General features: G+C 44.4%; 1 protein-coding gene across 1 annotated transcript; it reads right to left on the reverse strand.

Annotated features, from left to right (window-relative positions):
- Window positions 1-8,782: 8,782 nt before the first annotated feature.
- Window positions 8,783-16,826, reverse strand: PSMB2 (proteasome 20S subunit beta 2). Its single transcript, XM_080357569.1, has 6 exons — window positions 16,663-16,826; window positions 15,673-15,795; window positions 15,420-15,490; window positions 11,950-12,112; window positions 10,383-10,432; window positions 8,783-9,445 (listed from the first exon to the last, which is right to left on the reverse strand). The coding sequence occupies exons 1-6, from the start codon at window positions 16,751-16,753 to the stop codon at window positions 9,338-9,340; spliced, it is 606 nt and encodes a 201-aa protein (XP_080213695.1). The 5' UTR covers window positions 16,754-16,826; the 3' UTR covers window positions 8,783-9,337.
- Between the last annotated feature and the right edge of the window lie 1,445 nt (window positions 16,827-18,271).

The raw sequence follows: 18,271 nt of genomic DNA on the forward strand, positions 1-18,271 counted from the left end.
ATGTACAACACCCACACCACAATGTCATTCTCATTATCTTAATAAACCTCTTTTTATCTGAAGAAAGCACCTCCATCGTCTTTGTGAGCAAGGATCCTTCTGCCTCTGTGGTTCTCTCTTGAAATATTATGTGGTTATAAGAAACAACATCCTGCAGGTTTCTGGCTGATGTTTGCCCAATCTGTGCAGTGACAAATGGAGAGTTGAGGGAACGGCAGGAGCTGGTGTTGATGCTTTGAGCTCACAGGCTCTGCTGATCTTGGAGGTGAAACGATGTGTTCAGCCATTCCTGAACTACCCCGGAGAGTCAAATCTAAACCTGTCTGTGAAGAGCTGCAGAAGGACCTCATGGCATCAAGGCAACGCGTGATAAATTAGCAGATAAAATAACTCTACTAATCTACGTGCAATGAAGCTCTAAATGAGCTGCTGTGTTGGTGTCGTTAAGGACAGGACTCTGAAAACAGCCACCTTGTACTCACAGGAGGTTGGAAATACAAACAGAACGATGGAAATGGTTAAAATAGGATTAACAAACCAGAGAACAGATTATACTGCATGACATACGTGTGCTTGCGTGGTGTTCCTCTGTCGTGAACGCCTCTTGCAGATCTGGCCAGCCCCACTGGTAAAGCCGTAGAGAAAAGCAGCCAGGAAGATCTGGGGTGGAATTAGAATAACAGAAAACAAACAGAGAATTAAGACACTAAAATTAAAAACAGGACCCCAAATGACATAGTCAGGAAGCAGGTTTAGATAAATGAACAGAAGACAAGTAAGAAGCTGTGGTGTTTTGTGGAAGCGGATGGTTAAACGGCTTTCGACACAATGGAAAAGGGGCAATTTTAGAGAGGACGTTTGCAGCCTTCCCCACACATCCACTGCAGATGGACATGGGCCTGGGTCATCACAGCGCTCGTTATACTGGACCTTTCTCAGAGTTGTGCCCATCAGTTTTGCCTGGAGGTTGCAGAATAGGCTGATGATAATAGAGAAATAATCAACCAGCCCCAGAAGGGACCACAGGATTCCAGAGGGATCTCCCTTTTAGAAAAGGGTGAAAGGAAACATTTTATGTACTAACATGATTTGTGGGATGGCTGTGAGTCAGAAACTTGCATCTAAATAGTCCCTTCAAAGGCTTAGGGATGCATTTAAATTGGGAGTTGGATTGGAAATGTCCCTTGGTATGAAGTTTGTGAAAGCAAAGATCTAAATGACGAGCTCTGCAGGTCTGGTTTTGCTGTGGACCTTCCCAAAGGAAGAGTCAGGGAACAAGGAGGAGCCAGGGAGCAGAATGGAAATGCTACAGACACATTAGAGGCTTGTTTACACTTCAAAGCTATTTTGGATAATGCAGGGTGTGAGCCGAAAGCACAAGAACTACTCCTATTTAAAATAATTCCAAAATAGGAGTGTCCCATTCTGCATCAGCATAATCCATGTTTAAAATGGATTACTATAAAGGAGAGTAAGGTGCTTTTGTGCTAAAAGACAGGTTTCCCTCCGTGGAGTTATTTAGGATAACTATCCTGGAATAATTCAATTTGTAGGCATTCTCTGGTGCAGGGTATCAGAGAAGAGCAAACTGCACTCCGATACGTGATGAAAGTGTGTATGTGCACACTGTAATATACAGGCGTGAAAGATAATTGCATAACTTAATCACATTATGAAAACCTGCCTTGGTTAGGGCACTCTTTGAATATCAAGGAATTCTTAGACACAGCGGCGATGAGCAACGCAGACGAGGAATCAGGCTGTGCCCATAGTCATTACATGCCCCGTCCATCGGGTGGAAAAACACCTCCCTCCTCATTTTCCTTTTTGGGTGACTGCGAGGCTTTTGAATGTTTTATGAGGAACAGTCTGGTGCCTGACAGGCCAGGATGCCACCAATTACCTTGTAATTGCGAGGAAGTCAGATGATTTGGATTCACTTGTTGATTCCGCCACAGATGCTCGATACCACCCCAAATTTTGGACCCCTTCATTTCTGCCGAACCGCAGAGACACAGAGCTTTCCGAGGTTGTGCCAGGCCGGTTCTGGTTTGTAATGAGTTAGTACCAGAGTTCCCTTCCTGGATCACTGTCAAACAAGGCTGTTCCCTGATGTGTTCTTCACCTTTCCATCCTAAGAGAGAGAAAAACAAATGTACACAATTCAGGGCTTAACTCTGGTATAAATTCCCACACTGATTACAAATATTATCGTGGGAAAAGACGTGGTATTTTGTCAGGGAGTAAAAATAGATTCAGGCTCATGGTTTCTACGCTTGTTATAAAACACTCTGGAATTTCAATCCTAAAAGGGAACTAAAAAAAAAATGATTATTTTTTGAATGAATGACAAGTCCAGGGAAAGCACATGATAATCCCCGACTACTGAAAGAGACAGACCATTAACAGAGACTCTTCATTCCCCACCAGTCAGCTGTCCCAAGGGTAAACTGAGGTTAACACCGAACTGACTCTCTACTGCATCACTAACACAAACAGGCAGAGGTTGTGTTTGCATCCTGCATGGCTTCGGACAGAGTAAATCATTACCTTCCAGCAGGCTACCTTAAAAGCAACAGGGTAATAACAGCTCTCCGTACTAAACCAACACAATAACCAGACTTTGCTGACCTGTAGTTAATGCATTCTTTCATATATGAGAGAGTCCATTAAATTCCAGACTTTACATACAGAATCCGAGGAGCCGCAGCATCAGTGAGCAAGGGAAGTTTTTCCTGTTAGTGCAGCTGAATCAAAACACCAAAACCGAAAACATTTTCAAATCAGACAGTAAAACAAACGTTATTTGCAAGGGTGACAAGACGCTTGCTTCAGAGATTACTGATTGAGCAGCCCAGACAGCATCGTGTGCAGCCTTAATTATCCTAACAGACTTTGGGACAAGCAGCCTAAACCCATCATTACACAGAACTTGGACATGCTGAGCCAGAAGGTGTCATTTTGATCTTCCTGCCTGACCTCCTTTCTATTGCAAAGAATTCCCACTGGGGCCACCTGAGCATCACTGCATTTGCACCAGGGTACCATAAACAGTGATAATAACTGCAGACAGTAGCTTTGACCCCACAATGCTGAAGCATCCTGGGAATATCTCTGATGCACGTAGCAAACGATGCCAGGGTTACTCCGGATGGCTCCTTTGTATGTTTTTATCCTGACACCTTCAGATGCTTCTCATTTGATTCTTCTCAGCAGAGAAAAGGCTAAAATTGTATCTTGAAATCCAGAAGTCTTTCCCATATGGATAGCTTCATTTTAGTAGCAAAGGTTACAGCCAAAGAAGATTTGCTAAATGGAGACAACTCAGCTTTTTTGGGGGGTGTGAAGTGAGTTCAGAGAAAGATCAAGATATTGCTCCAAGTCAAGGAGTTGTGCAGCATGTCAGGGTGTCTGGATGCTGCAATCTTCTCACCTGATGATGGGTCTGTCGCTGCAGAAGTGCCTTGGGGTCCCCTCTGAGTTCTTCCACTCTACAGATCCCTAAACTGGGTACAGACTCCCCAAGAGGCGGCATTTTCTTGGTGTGAGCTGCACTCTACAAAAAATAATAACCAGACCACCATCCCTCTCTGTCTGCACTCAAAATGTCATGTGTTCTGTGTGGATCTATTTATTACCTCACGGAACAGATAAGTTCCAGCTAATTCCGCGACGGTGTCTCAGACTTACTTGTTCTCAGGTGCACGCTGCAAGTAGTAAATCACATTCTTTCCTCCATAGTCAGACTTGTACTGTGTTACAGACCTGACCAGTGGATCCATGGAGGTTTCTACTCAAGCTTCGGAACATTGGTGGCCAAAATACAACAAGCTTTTCTTCTGGAGTTCATGAGAGCTTCATCACACCTTGGAGACTTCACTGTTTCCACAAAAAAACCCCCAAATTAGTATCAACACTCTGTTTCGGACAAAGTCTACAAGTTTATTATTTTATTTCCAATGATAAAAAGTCATGACCTTTAAGAACCCCTGTTCTACTTTGCTGCCTGTTGCTGGGTTGCAAAAACAAAAGCAAAAAGCATCAAACTAGGGAGGAACTCATCAGCCGTTTATGCTGAGGAGGAGACCGGTGGCCAGGCCAGTTTGCTGGGTTCGGACAATGCAAACAACTTTTCTCCACCCTCTTTGTAATGTGCTGCTGCTGCTTTGACTCTGAAATGGGCCCTGGCACCAGGGAACTGCTGCAGCCCCGACCTCCCACTCCTGACCCATTTCCATTTCATTTCCTCTCCCCCAGCCCTGTCATATGTCAGGAGCATATTATATATTATACCTTTTAGAGTTTCCTGCTTGTTTGGTCATCACAAGGAGCCTCCAAAAGAACACAGTAATTACCACGCTAAATCAGACGAGGCGTTTAGCACAGATAACTCCGCGTCTGCCCCATCCAGGGGCTTTGGGAGGGAGATGGGGTTTGGTGCAGCCCTCTGGAGCCAGAATGGGAACAAGAGCACCCACAGCCCTGTGTGGGACGGGAACCCCAGCACAGCGTGGCCATTTGGGCACAAAAAGGCAGGTTTTGGGCAAACTGAGCATTCAGCTGTCCCCAGGAAAATGAGCAAGGCAAAAGAGGTGGGGAACCTGTCCACCCCATGAAGCATCTTTCCTAACACGTGGAAGAAAGATGGACAGTTGAGAGAATCTCCACTGCAGGTCTTACCTGGTAAAGTCTGAAGATTTTGATGAAAAGATATAAAATAAATGAACATTTCTGTTTTAAAGTATTCTCTGATTGCTGTGAGGGAGTAATATCTCTGTTCAGTTTAGTCTGGGGCAGAGATTTTTTTTTCTATTAACGCCGTGTGTTAATAAGCTTTTTGAACACAGACAACCTCTTGGTTTAGTTCTCCACATTCCAAAAGGGTCATTTCAGGCTTTTCCTGATGTATTTTTTTTAAGCCAATTTTGCTGTGGGATCACAGAAAGCTCTTTGAAAATAGCATCCCACGGTGCTGTAGCTTTCTCCCCCTAGCACAGTGTTGCTGATAAAACATTGTGAGCATCCTCACTTGAAGCACACAGTCAACATCAAGTGCACTTTTGCAAGGGAGAACGGGATTATCTTAAAAAGATTAAAGATGTACCTTATGTCCCTGCTCGTTAGTGCTTGGAGTAACTAGTAGAGGATGGACTCCAGTTACTCTTTTTGGCAAATTTCTGGCTGTCTTAGCCTTCACTTGTGAAAGCATCAAAAAATACCTGTTTCATGGGATAAGTGTCCAACACTTGTGAAAACGATTCAAGAAACAACCTTGTACATCCGATGTGCCGTTGCCGTGGCAGGCGTTAATCCCTCCTCCATAACACCAAGGTTCTGTGCCCGTCGCACGATCCGCACGGGGATGAAGAGCCAAGATGGGTCTGGATGGAGGCGGCGCAGTGTGTGCAGGATCACTGCCCTCTGCTGAGACGCGCGGGGTTGGGGCATCGGCTGTGTTTCAAGTGCAACATTTAGCAAGAGGAGATCAAGCATCGCGTAAGCCCATGGGCATTTTGGTGGTGCTGTAATAGGATACTATCAATAACCCTAAAAATACTGACACAAAATCTGATGGAGCCTGCTTTGTCTTCAGTTAATTAACTATTTCCATGTTTGTGCATAAAGACTAGAAATATTTGACAACATCAAGGAAGCCCCTACTAAGCAAAAGGTACTTTACCCAAATCAAAATACACTTAGGCAAGTAGTCATTTCAGACAATTAGATTATTAGGTTGGCCTCACCTTGTATGGTTAGAATTAATTTATAGACCCAAACTCCCTCAGTTTAGCTGTGAGGATGCTGTGGGAGACTGTGTCAAATGCCTTGCTCAAGTCAAGGTAGATCACGTCCACCGCTCTGCCATCCTCCATCCATCTTATGTCCTCAGAAAAGTCAATGAGGTTGGTCAAGCACGACTTCCCCTTGGTGAAGCCACGTTGACTGCCCCTAATGACCCTCTTATCCCTGATATGCCTTGAGATGGCACCAAGGAGAAGTCGTTCCATCAGTTTCCCAGGGATGGAGGTGAGGCTGACTGGTCTAGAGTTACCCAGGTCACCCTGGCAATTCTGAAACAGATCCTTTTCAACAGCCTCTCACCATCCTCGGCAGCAAAGGGTTTCTCTATTCCTGCCACAGCTGCCTTGAGTTAGACTACATGAAGAAGCTTATTGGATAACTACCTAATTGCACATTAGCACAGAAACAAAACACTTAAGCTGTCACTTCTCATTTTCAAGGCAACTAACTTATTTTTAACATAGTCCTCAGCAAGTCAGGAGTACACAGAGATTCAAATCAACATAGTCAAGAACATGGAAGAAAAGAAGTTACATGTTTTAATTCCACCATTTCCATTTGACTTTTTAAAATCTGTTAAAACAACTTATGCTTGTTCAGTTTGATCAGTGCTCACATGGAAATTTCCTGCACTTAATTACTGCTGATGGCAGACTGATAGCAACACACGGAAGCTCCATATAAGGTGCTTCCTTTAAAGAAAAAGAATTTAAAATGGTTTGAAGGATAAGCTTTTTACAGGTAGGGTAAATTTATATTTTCTTACAGATGCAACCAACTCCTAAACATGAACATAATGTCAGCCCTGGCACTGGCTAATGCTTCTTGTAGGAACCTACTGCCAAGTGATTATTCTATTGTGTAGTCCCCACATTGGCTCACTGATTTCTGTGGGCACAGCTGCCCAGGGCCTCAAGTTTACGCAGCAAAAGCCGTCTTGCCCACAGCATTTCACCTCGCGCGGCTCAAGTGTCTCCTGGCTTCTTTAACCGAACGGGGTCACAGATTTCTTGGGCTGGAAAAAATCCTGGGGAAACATTCAGGTGAATGAACTTGGGGCGTTCTCCCCCACCAACAGTCCCAGATAAAGGTCTACAACAAAATGCAGATTTTCTTGCATGAAAAGGTATAATTAAGACCAAGAAAATGAGCTACGAGCACCGCACCTACACTCACAGGCTGCTTTCAGCACAGCACTCCCAAACCAACCAGCCTCAGGCATGGAGACTGGTCCCTTGTAAACTGATCTGGGAGCAAACCCCAAGCTCTGGGATGAGCTGGTGCAATGATCTGTTGCACACAGGGCTCAGGAAAAGAGCAGCTTTAAACAGGAAACCTAAAACAAGAAAAAGTGCCTTGTTAACTCTTTAGGCCCTGAGGCTTTGGTAGTAAAACATATGGTCAGAATTACCAGCCAAAGCAAAGCAGAGCAGCTCACTGAGGGTACAATGCCCCAGGAATACCTTACCTTGGTTTACAACATTAACGTTTTATAATATGAAGAACAAAAAAATCCCCACAATTTATTAGTAGAAAGCAGTACTTTCTTGTAGTGCTCAATTCTTTCCGAGATTTTTTATGAAAGAGAGGCCTGCCATGATAAATATAGATGTTTTTCAAATGGAAAGGTGAATTCTTCCCAAAAGGTATTCCCAGATTCTAGGCAAAATGCGGTTTTCAAAAGCTTTAGCCCTAAAAGTTGAAGGAGGTAGGTTTTCTTCTCCTTATGTAATGCAAATGGGAAACTTAAAACATTGATTTTTCAAACAGATTCCATGTATTACTATTAAAAACACAAGTTGACTGTTTCTGAACTTACGGATCAGCCCTGCAGACCTTTAAAACAATTCAAAGTTCCACAGTATCACACCTTTGCTTAGGGAGTGTAAATTATTGGAAAGGCCTCAAAAGAATCTACTTCATTAGAGTCTGGAGTCCAGTCTCATCGTGGGCCAATTCTTTTGTTCTGCTGCTTTGCAATCAAGGTCTGGATTTATTCATTCCTAGAGGCTGCTGCTCCGCTGGCTCCTGCTGCAGCCCCTTGTATCTCTCACTCACCAGGGGATTCAGATCCTGGGCCCTGCCCTGGGGCGAAACATATGTTCAACCTGCATCCAACACGGGGGCTTGCAAGGGAATAATTGTTTTATGTTTATTAATCACCTGCATGCAAATAGGTGCCAATAAAAACTCCAGGCAGATCCTCTGCCAGACTCACATGAGCTAATAGCACCACAGCCCAGTTTTGGTGTGTGCAATAACGAATCTCCCCAAGAAGGAGGCATTACTGCTTGGATATGCAGTGACAAAAATAGCACATCAGCGCAGCCACTCTGCAGTGACGAGAAGAGACAAGAAACCTGCAAAAACATTCAACATCAGCGGTAAAATAAATCAGAGATGCTGCATATTAAGCTAAACAAATACATTAATGCAACATGAAGGGGTGAGATTTCAATTACAGAACTAGAACACTCAGACTCTACTCGTGTTAACTGTGACCTGCCAAGAGAAAAGAATCAGACTGGGGGCTTCTTAGTGTAAAAAAAACTTTGAAAAGGTTTTAGAAGACAAAATTTTCAGCAAAATGTCTTGTATGCCATTGGCCTCACATAAAAGCCACTGCAGCCATGACTACAACAAAACCAGCTGATAATTAAACCAATTGTGGAAAGAATTAAGCAAAAAGCCTGATGGGACTTCAGTTAAGAACTGGATTTAAAGGCAGCCTTAAGAGGCAGGATGAGCTGCAAATCTCTTCTGTGACATTAAGCAAGTCTCAGTCTCTAATCCAGCCCTCACCTGCTCAAAAGATGGAAATACTTGGTCTCTAAGACTGACAAGTTTTGGGGGAAAAGACTCACATTGTCAAACAATTATGCAATTAATACATCAGTTTATATTTAAAATACTTAACAAAGGTACGAGCCTACTGTGCCAGCAGAATATTCTTGCTCGGTATCACAACCACAGCCAGGCCAGTTAAGTGACATTAGCATCTTAAAATTCCATTCTATTTGAAAAGCTTTTTCACCTTTCACTTGGATTAGAATGAAACAAAGTATAACAAAAGCAAGTCTCTGAAAACTGATTATTATTGTTTTTACAAAGCAAACAGCGGTAATATCTTCAGAAAAATAAAGTTGGTGCTGTACATTCAGCATGAAACACCTGCCTGGTGTGTTTCGAGTTTGAATTATGAGAATGGATGACAGCACACACTGGCATCTAGATGATATAGTACCAGCTTTCCCACACCTAAGAACACTTGGGGGGGTAGTAAAATATCAGAAGAGGAAAGAAAAGTAAGTAACCCACATGTGCACCCATTAACAGTAAATCCAGTTTCACCTTCACTGTGGAACAGTTCACTTAAACACTCAGGAAGGATCAGTGGAATAAAAAGATAAAACTGGCTATATAAATGTCAATCTTTATTTGATCTCCCAGTGCACTACATGACTTGTGTGCTCCACATGAATAGAAAAAACCAAAGTGAACAAAAAAGACGACTGCTGAAGAAAGATCTCAGGGGTTAGGACGTTGCTTTTGATAGGGGTATATTCTCCACTTCATGGATGCCATCCTTGTCAATGAACCGGGCATTGAAAGAAGCCAGATTTAGGATGAAGCGTTTCTGAAGCTGTTCAACAAAAGACAAGACAAAAGAGATGAGATTCATTCAAAGCTTAAATAAAAGATGAGAGCATTCATTTAAGGGATATGCTGTTGCACATGTAAATTTCCATCCTGGTTCTAGCAACATGAAATATCAGGAACTAGAGTGTTGTTTTCACTGCTCAGGAGTCAGAGTGAGTTTGTTCTCTGCTATAAGACCATCCATGTTAGATGAGACTGGATGCAAAATAGACAAGCTTGTTAACAAGAAAGACATTGAAGCAGGAAGACCAGTCAGCTACAACGTAGGGCACAAAGTGTACGTATCCAAAAGATCCTTCAAGCAGAACCACTTTAGAGTATTTCTACCCTATGTTTCCCCAGATGTTTCTTCCCACTTACATTCAATTCAATCTCTTAAAGACAAGGATGAAGAACATTATCCTACAATAAAAGCCTTGGAGTATGAAAGGTCATGTTTACGCTAAAATTGATCCTGAACTTTAAGGTTAAATTTTTAACTCAGATATCACTTCACAAGCTGGAAGAGAAGTATGCTTGCAGGTATGTACACAATAACAGAAGGATGCTTGCATTATGTTCAGAAGAAACATAAAAGGAAAAAGTCAAAGGCTGTCTGTGTCAATATTATGGTAAGCGTGGAAAAAGCAGAAGAAAAGCAATTAGGCTTCAAGTTTATGTTCTGGAGGACATGAACCATGCTAAGACAACGCAAGTGCCCACAAATCCCTCTTATCCCTGATATGTCTTGAGATGGCACCAAGGAGAAGTCGTTCCATCAGTTTCCCAGTAGCTATTCCACATCTGGTCAACATGCATTTATTACCCTTCTGGCAAAGACGGCAAAAAAATGCGACAAGAAGAACAGGAAAACATCAGCAAATGAATGCAAACAAACGTTCCTTTCTCAAGATCGTAAGGGCCTAAGTTTGGCAACTCACCTCCTCTAGACATTTTTTTAGGAGCTCCATAGCTTCCTCACGTGTGATACCTGAAAGAGAAAACATCCACAGATTGATTTAATTAGAGGCCATCTCTCTCAACAGAAACTTTATTAAATTTAAACAACTTTTCAGCTGAGCACCAAACCCTCTCCTTCCCAGCTCACAGAAAACACTTTCCAGATGTACTGAGGACGCCCTGCACTGACGCGTTCACGCTGCAACAAGCCATTGAGAATCGATTTGTTCCACTGAATGGGAAGCATGACGGAATTCTGCCTCCCATGGCCAGGGACTGGGCTGCGGAGAAGTCCAGCCGTCTCTCTCTCTCCGAGTTTATTACAGTTTAAATCAGCTCCATCTGTCCACAGCCGGCTGCAAGTCAGTGACAGTACGAGGAGACGGGTTTTAGTGCTACGTTCCCTGCTGGGTATTAGTTTTAAGAATGGGAAAGGCACGTGTGTGATGCCCTGGCTATTCTCACCCATTTGGATAAAATCCAGCACTCTATGGGGACAACCAGCCATGACAACATATTGTAGGTCACTATTTTCCTCTTTTCACAAGGAATGGTGAAAGCGGAGCAGTATAATTTTCATGGGACAGGACAAGAAAACAACTAAGCTCTGTGGATCTCACAAACCCTGTTTCTAGAGCTCATTCCAGCCCTGCGTCCACTGCTCGGGCAGAAGAATAAAACTGGCATCAGAATAAAACTGGCAGTTTATGGCTCTGTTTCTTGCAGGAGACAGATGAAAGGGTTACTAAGCAAACATCTCTCTATGAGATTAAACTCAGCTTTGCACGCAGGAGTAAAGGAGTTTTGTAGCTAAAGCCAGAGATGTCAGATTAACAATATTCCAAGCTTTGAACATTACCTCATCTGTAAAGTGGGGATGGGGCCATGTTTATTCTTTGGCAGCGCAAGAACTGGATTATGATTCTAAAATTAAAACTTTAGACAGGTACAGACACGTACAAGAATTACGATCAAGAGCTATCATGTGCGTGAAGCTGTAAACCAAGCCAACCAATCTTCATCGCCACCACTGCAGAGTACAGAAGGAAATCTTGCTAGGAATATCTTTTCACTTGTTTGCTTTTAATCTATCACACAGAGCCAATCCAAGATATGGAGCAACAGGATCTGGAACTGCCCTCCAAAAATTGATACTCTGGGAAAATGTACACGTCGTAGTCAACAGACAAGCAAGTAGAAGGTAAAGCTATCAAAATGTTATTTATTAAAAACAGACTACTAGCAGCTAATGGTCCAGGAAAGTCTAGTCATGTTTTAGTATAAATTGAAACTTCCTCCACTTACAGTCTGTTATGCTTCGAACAGGAAAACACGTTAAGGAGTTGACTCGTTTCGTATTACCCTTTCAGCAAAACCAGAAGGCAATCTTGAAAGCTACATTTACTCTAACAAAAAGTCAAGTTCAAATCCGTACCACCTCAGCAATTGTGCTGGACCATCTGACTCAGCAAAAGCCAATCTCTCAGTTTAAGCCTTTAACTTATTAAACCGTAACAGAAGAATTTCTTCTACACAGACTCCACTTACTTGGCTTGTAATAGCGGTCGAGGATGCTGAGGGTGAGGAATGCGCCGTACCCGTGTGCTGCAAACGGAGCTTTCGCCAGAGCCGCCAGGTAATCCATGTAATAGAGCGCGGGCCCGTCGTGCTCATCGTAGCCGGCCAGGAGCAGGTTGACGTGGTAAGGGGTCTGCAAGCAGAACCGGGTGCTTGTTAGGAGTCTGCAATCCTAATTCCCCTTGCTACCTACAGATCCACAACATCACTGGTTGCACAATCCTCCCCCATAAAGCACCACTAGCAAACACATCAAGACTCTCCTCTGGGAACATGGAATGCAGAAGGGAAAACATAACACTCTGATTCTCAAGCTTTCATGGCAGATTCAAACTTCACAAAGCTTTAATGATGTTTTCATACCAGATTCTTTCATCTCAACATACGACTTGTGGATTTTTACCACCAACACATGAGAACAACGTGAATATTTTGCAGTTTATAAGAACTCCTTTGTTCATTGAGCACGCTCTTCCCCCAGTCACACCACCCTTAACCCTACACTAAAGCCAAAATGTTATCATAAGGAAAAGCTAATTTTGATACTAAGCACAGTGGATTTGCACTCAAGAAATTACTACATGATACCATGTTTTGACTTTGACAAGATAGTGAGAAAGAATAAAACCAGCTACAGTTACACATATATCAAACATCACTGTAAATTGTGTGATTTAATCTTCAAAGCATTCAAGACTATTTGGAACCAAGTTACCATGCAGCTGCATTAGTTTAATTAGTCTGTATTTCATCATTTATTTATTCTGAAACATCACACAAGTTGATATTTAAGCGCCATGACACAAGATCACTCAAATTACTGTGTGACTTTGAATTACCAACATTGGCATATGCGAGATACTCAACCATAAATAAATGGTGTTATACAGACTTGCACAGATCTGTAAGCTGTTGTTCAGCTGTAGTTTCTACCGCTAATGGCCTTAGAAACAACTTCTTAAAACTCAAATGTAAATCAACTGTTCCTCACACCACCTTATTATTCAAGAAAGGTAGGATTTAAGCATTAGAAAATATACATAATCTATTTAGTACTTCCAAGATTACTAACTAAACTTGCAGACAGGACCTCGTAGGGCTCTTAGTGGGACTAACACCTCAGTGCTGGACTGGTTATTCCTCATACACCTCCATCCTTTAGTCCAGCCCAAAGGCAGCCCCTTGGCTTAACTAAATCCATCCTAACAGTTCAAAACTCTACAAGACTGGTGTGATTAAAGGGCTACCAAATGAGTGGATAACTGACAAACTTGACTTTTTTTTCCAAACTTGACCTTCCCGTTAAAGGCGACATTTCTCATCCCAAGCAGCTTTGCACTTCGTGCTGTTTGATTTAAAATAACTACAGCAATTAAGAGATGTGTGAAATTCTTCAGAATTTACAGCTGAACAGTTGTGCTAAACACACTGAACCAAGCGGCTTGGCAGCGGGAGGCCGGGCGGTGACAGCAGCGCTGTGACATCTGGCGGAAGCCAAAGTCACAGCAAGGGGACAAGGTGGGCGCGGGGAAGCTCCTGCCAGGCGTGGGCCTGGGGCCAGAGCCTGTCACCTGGAATTAAACACAAAAAACTCAACTTTGTCCTGTTTGGAGGGGTGTGGGGGGTTATTTTTCCTATTCCCCCTCAGCACACAACCTCAGTAGTGTGTTAATGTACCAAACCAGGCGCTTGATTGAGCAGGTGGCTGAAGTGAGATGCTGGAGCAGGTCACATGGAAGGGGAACGACAGCACTGCTCACCTACAGGAAACCCAGCTGGCTCCAAAGCTGTTTCTAGGTTTGGCTCAATTGCAACAGATAAATAGAAATCAAAGAGGTTTTTCAGACCCTACTTCACTTTTTAAGCACTGTTACACTTGATATTTCCCACCAGGAGAACTTGGAGGCACTGCCTTACATGACAGCCATCTCCAAGAAAGCAGGAGCTCGGACTGCAGAAGCCATAAGGTTCATAAAGGAAATCCAACTACATAATACAGGGAAGAACCCAGATGGTAATTAACACCACAGAACAAGCTCTGTTACAGACGAGACCACAACAACAGTATAATGCCTGAACTGTTTCAGTGTTAGGACTTTTTATTTCTAAACTATTTCCTGTTTCTAACAGGAGGTGGTGACATGTTTTACCTTTTCATTTTTATCATCCATCTAATTAAATTAGTAGCCTCCAGGAATCCTATATCAATTTAAATAGCTACAGAGAGCTAGCATTAGTCCTTCTGGTAGCCCACAAATTATGATAAAAATGTAACAAAAATTCACAGGAAAGAAAAAAAACCATGATGGCATGGTTTGGGTCATCAAATTGATGATCCCACAAGCAGATCACGGAAGACTGTGTTTAAAGAAAAGGAGATGGCTGTGGTGTGACAGCAGTGTCAGAGTGCAGCGCTTGCTCCAGGGCATTGCCATCTGCAGCAGCACAACATTGCGTCTCCGGTAAATAAACACATCTGCCTTTGCCAGTGTCCTCCTCACTGTGCTGCCCATCTGGAGCAGGGGAGCTGGAAGGGAGGAGGGGACACATGGGGACAATTGGGGCTCAGGGGACACAGCACTGAGGAAGACGACAGTGCCACATCAGTGCCACATCCTGCTGGCTAAATTTACCTGTTAAATCACTCCTGTTAGTGGTACTTTAAATCATACATAAGAAATAGCTGCCTCTGCTCAAACAGGCAGGATGGTCGGTGTCACCCTCACCTGCACTGTATGCACAGGTCAGACACCGTTGGGATGAGGCACCAAACACCACCACCCCCTTCACACCAGCCCCCAAACTGCACAGAGTTCCGCAAAACACACCCACTGGAAAACTCGCTGCCTTCAGGTGTCACCTGTATCAGAAACAGGATCAATGATCCTTCTTAACCTTGGATCCCGAAAAGCCCATTTGCCCCTTCATGACATCTTCTCATACTTCGAAAAAATTACCATGAGAAAAATTAATAACTTCACTTTGGTAACTTGAAAATACAGCTCAGACTTAGGTTTGATATTTACTGAAAGCCTCGTGTTGCTGTTTACAAAAAGGGCTTGTTTTGCTAAGTACATCAAACAGCTTTGCTCTATTAAACCATTTTCCAAGAAGATTAAATGGATTCAGCGCATTTGCATGAAAACTGACAACCTTATCTCAATGTTAAAGAGGCTTAATTGACTGAGCTGTCTGCAGTGCTGTGACAAAATGTTTATTGGGCCTAAGGCTGGAATTTCAAGACTACAGTTGTATCAGTTATTGATAAGCGATAAGTTTCTAAATATGCAAATCAAGATATGTTTTAATAAAACATCCTTTCAGCAAAGTGAACTGACCACTAAAGACAGAAGCTGCCACCTTTTTCATCAGACTTCATTACTTGAAAATGGAAATTTTTCCCTGCGAGCCTTTGCCAAAATCTTTCAGCTCTTACTCACTCGACTCCGAAGATAGTCAGCCAGGTTTCGGCGTGTAAAGTTTGCAGCTGCAGTAGGAGACAATTCATAACCTGGAGAAGAAATGTGCGTATTTGATAACAGGACAAATCCATATTCATGTTTCACTTCCTGACTTCTCGTTCCTATTTTGAAATTACACGATATTCTTTAATGACAAAGCATCATTAGTCTAATTCCAGTTTATTAACTCAGCTTCCAGCCCCTCGGTGAGTAACTGTGCTCCTTCACTCACCATTTCTCATTTTGTAGAGCTGAACGTTTTTCTGGATGTATTCTGCAAACTGCACAGTGTCTCCAGCCTCCCCAACACACAGGAGCAAGATCTTTTCACTCATCTTAAACATTTTGTCATGGTCTGGACAAAGAAAAATAATATTAAGAGCCACAGTCATGAGAAAGAATAAACTATTTTGCCAATATCATAACACATTATGATTTCTTTCAGAAGCAAGAAAGTTAAGAGACTCTGAGAACTACATTATGTTCTGGAACGTCACCAAAAGAAACAAAGCTGAGACGCACAAAGTGCTTCCTTCAGGCATTTCAGAAATATATTGTCTTTCTTATACAACAATGAAGACTAAAACTTCACATAGAATATTGAGGTTAAAGTTCAACATTATACGTGGTGCTTCCTGGGCTCAGGAGTAAGAATTTGGTTCAGAGAACGTTCTACTTTAAATATTCTACCACATCAAGCAACCAAAACCATGTTACAGTTTGACTAATATTCTTGAGCTACAGATTTCACTGAAGCTTTTACTTCCAATATTTCATTTTTTCCCCATAAATTACCTTTTACCAACGAATTAGACACAACCAAGCGTTTAATCTCACCCACTGCTATCCCTGTGCAGTTTTTTAACTCACCTACACCGCAGTACATTGTGGTTTGGGTTAATGAGCCAGCACTGCTACGTTAACGTGACAAACCAACTAATATGGGCTCAGGTGTGGAAACTTTACACTCAGCGATCGGTCCTTTGAGCCCTCAGCTCACTGTGTGTGCCAGAGCCCGGCCAGCAGCCCCCACAACCAATAAAACCTCAATGGGGACATTCATCTTCACCCTGCCAGAGCCTCGGAGCACCGTGACCACCGAGACGGAGCTCATCCCTCATCCCTCATCCCCCTGTCCGCCTAGGGCCGCTCCGGGGCTCCCCGCCGGGCCTACCCGGGGCAGAGAGAACTCCCGACCCCCCGCCCCCGGAACAGCTCTCACCGTGCTTCATCTGGACGATGCTGGAGGCCGCCACCGTGTCGGCGGCCACCAGGACGTAGTCGGGGCCCTGGATGCCGATGAGGTACTCCATGGCCGCCCCGCTGCCCCGTCCCCTCGGGCCGCGCCGTGACACAGCGAAGCGCCGCCGCCTCCTTCCCTCCCGCGCAGGCGCTGGCGCGCAGTGATGACGCCGGCGGGGAGGGCGGGGTCACGTGGCGCTGCGTCACGTGGCGCGGGGCGGCGATGGCGGCGGCGGAGAGACCGCGGAGAAGAGCCCCGGGTTATGTCCCATTCACCCCGGGTTATGTCCCGCTCACCGGACCCCGACGACCCCGGGCTGGGGGGTCTCGCCGCCCCCGCGCACGCTCCGTGGGGACGGGGCTGCTCGGAGGTTCCGGACAGACCTGGGAGTTCGGTTTGGGACGAGAGTCCTGCGAGTCTGGGTGTTCGGTTCGGTTCTTGGCCCAAATGCACCGTGTGTGGTGTTAAAGAGCAGAGTCTCGATGCGGGAAGTGGAGCGGTGACAATGGCGGTGACACATCCCGCTCTGCCCTGCACTCCGGAGTAAAACTGGAATAAAACACTCAAATAAACAGAGCTGGAATAAAACACTCAAATAAACCGAGCTGGAATAAAATAAACCGAGCTGGAATAAAGCACTCAAATGAGCAGAGTGGGCTCAGCAGTGTCAGCCAGAGCGAATGGCCGCCTGCTTGATGGGCTGGTCTGTGGAGTCTGAAAGGAAAGAAAAGCACTAATCCCTCCTTTTCTGGCAATTTCCTTGGGCACAAATTCTTTTGGAAATAAATGTCTGGTGCTCCTGCAGCCTCTGATCCGTGTAGTCGAGGGGAATCGAGCTGTGAGAGGCAATGAAACGCTTCCCGGAGCGATGGGTGCTGGGTTTGCTGCCCATGTCTCTGTTTGGGGTGTTTCCAGCTGTTCCAGCTGTGTGCCGGGCTCCCTGCAGCTCCCGCCGCCTCTGTGGCCGGGAACCACGACAGCGCTCTCAGGTTCAGAGTCCCTCCTGCTGCCCCCATCCCACCCATTGAGCCAAAACAGGTTTTGGTCCACGCCGTGAGCTCAGGTACAGAGCTGGGGTGGCACCTCTGCCCATCCCCTGGCCAGATGTGGGTCTGACAGCCACAAATCCTGTTCTCTGCTATTCCCTTCTTCCCCCCCCACTATCTACTTAAAAACTGCCTTGTCTTACGGGGCTGCGCAGCACCCGGAAGCTTCCAGGTGTGGCTGTGACGTAGATAATTAATAACAAGAGAAACAAACCAAATACGCTAATTGCCTGGATATTGTCTAAGTGCTGGCGCCATCCTGACGAGCGGAGTGACTCCAACTGGCACTTGGTGTATTGATTACCCTCTGCCTGAGCCCTGTCTAATACATTCACTAAGTGCCGCTCCACAAAGGCCCAGCACCGCGGTAATGAAAGGGGTCGCCGAAGCATTAAACCCCCCCGGCAGTTGCCGTGAAGGCGGCAGCCCCAGGAAATAAAACTCTGGATGCTCCAGCACCTGGCAAACGCCCAACTGCACCTACACCGAGAAAGTCACTGTGTAATTACGAGAGCTGGGCATAACCTTTGTGTGGTTTAAAA

The sequence above is a fragment of the Nesoenas mayeri genome (genome assembly GCF_963082525.1).
Source record: "Nesoenas mayeri genome assembly, chromosome: 21".
In the NCBI taxonomy this organism is placed as follows: domain Eukaryota; kingdom Metazoa; phylum Chordata; class Aves; order Columbiformes; family Columbidae; genus Nesoenas; species Nesoenas mayeri.

Bases quoted from the DNA above. Each gene is read 5' to 3' on its own strand.
- PSMB2 (XM_080357569.1), bottom strand. From the start codon at position 16,753: ATGGAGTACCTCATCGGCATCCAGGGCCCCGACTACGTCCTGGTGGCC. The intron at 15,796-16,662 runs GTGAGAGCTGTT...TTCTTTGTCCAG, and splicing joins CATCGTCCAGATGAAGCACG to ACCATGACAAAATGTTTAAG. The intron at 9,446-10,382 runs GTGAGTTGCCAA...TTTGTTGAACAG, and splicing joins TAAAAAAATGTCTAGAGGAG to CTTCAGAAACGCTTCATCCT.